Source organism: Meleagris gallopavo, chromosome Z, assembly GCF_000146605.3.
Source record: "Meleagris gallopavo isolate NT-WF06-2002-E0010 breed Aviagen turkey brand Nicholas breeding stock chromosome Z, Turkey_5.1, whole genome shotgun sequence".
Lineage (NCBI taxonomy): Eukaryota > Metazoa > Chordata > Aves > Galliformes > Phasianidae > Meleagris > Meleagris gallopavo.
This window is the reverse complement of record NC_015041.2, coordinates 12,607,649-12,612,982: the sequence shown is the minus strand read 5'-3', so window position 1 is coordinate 12,612,982 and position 5,334 is coordinate 12,607,649. Positions and strand designations below refer to the sequence as shown.

Sequence of the window (5,334 nt, the reverse complement as noted above, 5' to 3'; positions counted from 1 at the left end):
GCTTCTCGGGTGTGAGCGGGGCAGTTTCAGCGTACTGTGTCCCAGGTGACTGCGGTAGAACTGCAGGAAGGCAGCACGGGGACAGCTGGAGTTGTCAGCTGTGCCGGCTTTGCAGCATTTGTCTCTTGCCTGGGAAGATCAGTGTTCTTCATTTATGTATTTATCTTAATAGATTGTGATTTTCGTCAGTGTTGCTGTGTGTCAGAACTCGCTGTTTGCATCATGTTCTGTATTTACCCTCTGATGTGAGTGCTGGAACTGCACCGTTCCACAGCCTAGGGTGTGTTAGGAACAGTGTTAACGTTTTATTTCTCAATAATGAATTGTCTGAATGTATTAAGCCAAAGTTTCTATGCTGTTGGAGTGAAAGGATAATTACAGAATTTCTTGAATGCTTTGATTCTCGTGAGCATTAAAGGAACCTGATGTGGGCAGTGGATTTTATTGGATATGGCAAATCCTGGAACTTGAATTTTCATTTCCTGTTTTTGCAAACTTGTTTCTACTGCCTGCCTTAGGATTTTTCTCAATGACATCCAAGTGCTACAAACTGACTTGTAAAAATCTTTGTCTTTTTTTCCTTTATATTATTTTCTGTAATGCTTGCTGCTTTGAGCATACTGCTGGTGCAGTTTCTGTGAAGTCAGTGGTTGGATTTGCACCTAGATTCTTAAACTGATGTAAACTGATTCAGCACCACTGTTTTCACTGCAGAAGAAATGGATCTGGTTAGCGGCATTTTAAAAAATCCAGCTTTTTTGAACTATTTAAAAGAAAATATTATAGAGGAACTCTGCTACTAAATGAGATAAACATGATCAGGCAGCAAATACAATGTATCAAATGTATTTTTGCTGTTTTCTTTTTAACTGAACGGAGCCAGTATCCTTCTGTGTTTTGCATGGGAATTTCAGCATCTGGACTTCGTTCAGGCATTGATCTAATTTTGTTTATCTTCTTTCTTTTCAGATAGGCCCAGCCATGTGGGCAGGGCTGGGACTGGTCCTGGTTCTCTGCCTCCTCCCAGGAGGGTGGGCAGAGAGCCAAAGGTGCCAGGAGCCCCCAGAATGGCGCATTGGGGAGGAGAGCCCAATGCTGAACTCCAGGGGGTCGTGGCAGTGGTCGCTCTCCTCCAAGCTAGCTGATACTTGTGCCTGCTGCAGGCTTCCAGGTGAGCACCAGTCTTCTTTCCATCTTTTGCTAAAACATGAATGCCACTTCATAAAGCCAACTGAGGATAATACACACAATCAACTATGGGTGCACTGAACAAGGAATAGCTTCCTCAGATTACCACCGCTGTAAGTGACCTTGTCCTACTGACTTGGCCATTTCCCAGCAGTTCCAGTTCTTCAGCTCTCGCCTTTGCCCTGGCTGAAAGATCTTCTGTTCACATTGTATTTACAACATAAACTACAATTAGCTTAATGTTAATGAAACACAAAACGCACTAGAAACACACAGGAACAGTTCAAGACAGATGCTTTGGTTAGTGGCAAATAATTAATGTAGGGAAGTACTGAAGCCAAGAAACATAGTTCTCTAGTATGACTTGAACACTTGAAATAGACAGACTCATAATCATTCCTTTTTATGTAAAAAAAAATAATAATAATAATTTAAAAAATGAAAAGAACAAAGCAGAATGTGCACCTGTCATGTGCCTCTGTTCAATGGGTTCTGGATACAGAAAATTCAGAAGGTGCAGAAAAGACTAACCTTGCAAAAAATTGATAAAACATTTAATGGAATCATCACTGTTACATTTTCATACGTGACCTAGGACATCAGTGCTCCAGTTTCTGGAATGTACCTTGTCATAAATAATTAGATAGTATGATAGTAACAGCAGCAGGAAAATAATTTTGAGCTGGCCTAAACATGTATTGCCTGCAGTGCTTATCTTTGGTTCAGTGGTTGTGAAATCAATTTGGCATGAAATTTCATACTGCTGGTTCCACAACTTGATTAGGATCAGTATAATAACATGTTTGTTTCACTCTCCAGACTGCAAAACTTCATGTTACAATAGTCTTAGCAAGTTTTTCAGGAGCTGGATTTTTGAAATAGCAGTGGCAAAGTTCTGGCTTTGTGGCTGACTTTCAAAGTAGTTGGATTTGATTCCATGCATTTTTAAAAGGCTGTATTCTTTGAAGTTCTAGACTACATCCTGAAAGTGAAAAAACGAAATATTTTATTTCTAGAGCAACCCTGTACAAATTATGCTGAGGCCAACTAGGTCATGAAGACATTCTGTAGCCGTTCTTTTGACTCACCTGCCATCCCTCTTATGTAATGTCCTTTTCTGGCTATTGCAGAAAATAGACAAGTCAAAATGAAAGGGAGAGTGTTGGCCTTGTGCTGTAGGTTTACTTTCTTTGTTGTTCAACTTCCTGATGTATTCACTCTGCATTCTTTAACAAACTATGTGACCCCAAACTCGGCATTTAAGTAAAAACGTTACATAACGTCTGTTTGTTAGACCATGAAGAGTGTGAAAGAACTGACATAGAAATAACACTGAATTCAGTCTGATAATAGATGTCTGCTTTACTTAGTACTGTATTCTTGGTACGAGGATGGGAACTGAGGCATGCAGACTTTTGTAGGGTCTGACTTGATGGCAAAACAGTCATACATTCCTTTATGTTGAAAAAGAACTTCAACATTTTCAGTTGTGACAGAGCTGATATTTATGGTAAAGAGCAAGAATGTTTTAGTAGTACTAGACTGTTGCTTAGAGGAGAAAACACTCACCGTAAGGTAAGCAATATGGAGCACTTTAACTTTTGATGATGGCAAATAACTTATTTTCATATTGCAAAGGAGGAAAAACTTCCTATGATTGCCTGTTGATTTATGGTCGTCTTTTTTCACATTCCCCTCTAGATTGGAGGACCTGCGAGTGAAGTTAGAGAACGAAGGACTGGTCAATATCTCATATGTGGTTGTCAACCATCAGAGTCCTCATTCCCAAAAGAAATTTCACCTACTACAGGAAAGTGTTTCAGACCATATTACTGTCTACCAACAAGATGATCACCAAGCTGATGTCTGGACTACTTTAAATGGAAACAAAGATGATTTTCTCATCTATGACAGGTTTGTGTTTAAGGGGAAAGACTGGAAAATGTTTACATGTATTTAGAATAGTGACTTGTAGATCTCTGTATTAATTCATTAAAATAACCTCACAATAAAGTCATCAAGCTGCACATGCACTTTTACTGGGAAATGGAAGCTACAAAAGAAAAGTCTGCTTTTGCTTAAGTAAGTTTGGGATAAGTGCATGCAATCTTTATAAGTAATTATGATGGCTTTTGGACTGTTGAGTTTGGTATCATGGTTATGATCTTTGTTTTTATTCTCTAACAACTTTGTTATGTCCATGCATTTGAAAGAAGAATCAAGCCTGGAAAGCTACCTGACTTCTCATTAGAACATTTTGACTGAAATTGCTGAAAGTGTCTTATAGCTGAATGAAAAACTTAGAACAATAGAAAAAATTAGCTTTTTGATAACAGGATTCTGGGACAAGAATCTTTTGGTAGAGACAGTAATGACTGTTTAGTTGGAATCCTGTGTTTTTGTTTTTGATGTGATGAAAATTATTTGAGAACTTGCACTTCTAAAATGCCCATCTTGATTAGTATTATGTTACTGTAGAGAGTGTTCTGTCTTTGTACTAAAGCATAATGAAATGTAATGAAGAATTAGAAAGTTATTTAGCTTTTTTTTTTTTTTTTGCAATATGATGAAATTAGACAAATTAGCTATATTAGGCAGTAAATATACCTAATTGGAAGTTGCTGCTGTATGACAGACAAAAAGATCAGGACTGTATGTAGTCCATGGAGTAGCTGCAAAGCTGCCAGCTGGCCCACAGCATTTGAAAGGTTGAAGAGTTCTGCACTGTTGACCCATTGGGTATGCGTACACCTACACTACTAATTGGTTTGGCAACAGTTGTGCTATAATCCGTTATGACTGTAGGAATTTATGTCCTACTCATTGCTGGTCCTAGATATTTATGGCAAATGTTTAAAGGTAGGGCTGAAGGATGTTCTGATGACATTGCAGATACCTGCTTATCAAAGTGCATGCAGCTTCCACATTTATACCAGCTGCTTTTAGTGTACCATTTGTACAGTTGAGAACATACCAGAATATTGAAGTGCAGGCACGATGCAACTTTGTATCATAAAATCCCCCTCCCAGTGCACACTAAATTACTCATGTAGATGGTTCATAATGTACATTCCAATCAAAAATCACATTAGGCTGCATTCAGACATTCCTTCTCTCAGACTGGAGATTGGGGAAAGGCTCTTCAACAGAGGGGTGGTTGGATATAGAACAGGCTTCCCAGGGCACTGGTCATTACCCTGAGCTGCCAGAATTTAATAATCATTTGGACAGTGTTCTCAGATGTAGGGTTTGAAATTTGGGTGTTCCTGTGTGGAGCCAGCAGTTGGCCTTAATGATCCTTGTTGGTCCCTCCTATCTTGGGATATTCTGTGGTTCTGTGATTCTTTGAATACAAAGACCATGCAGTGATTTGCATCCTATGCACCTATGCAAACTGCCCTCCTCATTAGCTATTATATACAGTTGCGATTGTATACCTTTGGGAATCTAAGTAAGTGCAGACAAACAAGAAGTTTCTGCCAGCAGAGTGTTTGCATCCATTAGAAAGCAGACTTTGCATGTACTAAAACAGCTGAGCAGACAGATGTTTTTGAGATGGAGATTGCTTGTTACTATGAGCTCTTTGGAGAAAAACGCTATCCATGGGACTGCACAGCACTGGTGGACTTGCATAAGTAAAATAAAGTATACTAAGATGAGGTGTTAAATTTTATGTATATGTAACCTTGAAGTTATTTCTCTCCTAGATGTGGTCGTCTAGTATATCACCTGGGTCTTCCCTATTCCTTCCTGTCTTTCCGATATGTAGAAGAAGCCATTAAGATTGCATACTGTGAAAACAAGTGTGGAAATTGCTCTTACACGGTATTTTCTTGTTTCATTCTTTATATACTGGGGAAAAAAAAAACAACCTGATACTAAGAATCTTTGTTTGCATGATTAATCAAAAAAGACAACTTTGAATATATGCTTTTCATAGGTCGTGACAGAATACGTAAGCATTTTTTGAAAGCTTACGTAATTTAGAATAGACTGTTTAAATTCCTGCAAAACATTTTCTGAAATCTAAATGTGATTGTGAATGCTAATTCTGTTTGTGGAATTACATATAGTTACATATAGTTAGTGAGAATTTAGCTACTTCGGTTTTTGTTTATTTCTTGGAGAGAGGTAGGCACTTTTTTT

General features: G+C 38.3%; 1 protein-coding gene across 1 annotated transcript; it reads left to right on the top strand.

The window, feature by feature from the left end:
- Window positions 1-974: 974 nt before the first annotated feature.
- Window positions 975-5,079, top strand: SELENOP (selenoprotein P). Its single transcript, XM_010725387.2, has 3 exons — window positions 975-1,171; window positions 2,890-3,102; window positions 4,896-5,079. The coding sequence occupies exons 1-3, from the start codon at window positions 1,068-1,070 to the stop codon at window positions 5,062-5,064; spliced, it is 486 nt and encodes a 161-aa protein (XP_010723689.2). The 5' UTR covers window positions 975-1,067; the 3' UTR covers window positions 5,065-5,079.
- The last annotated feature ends 255 nt before the right edge of the window (window positions 5,080-5,334 follow it).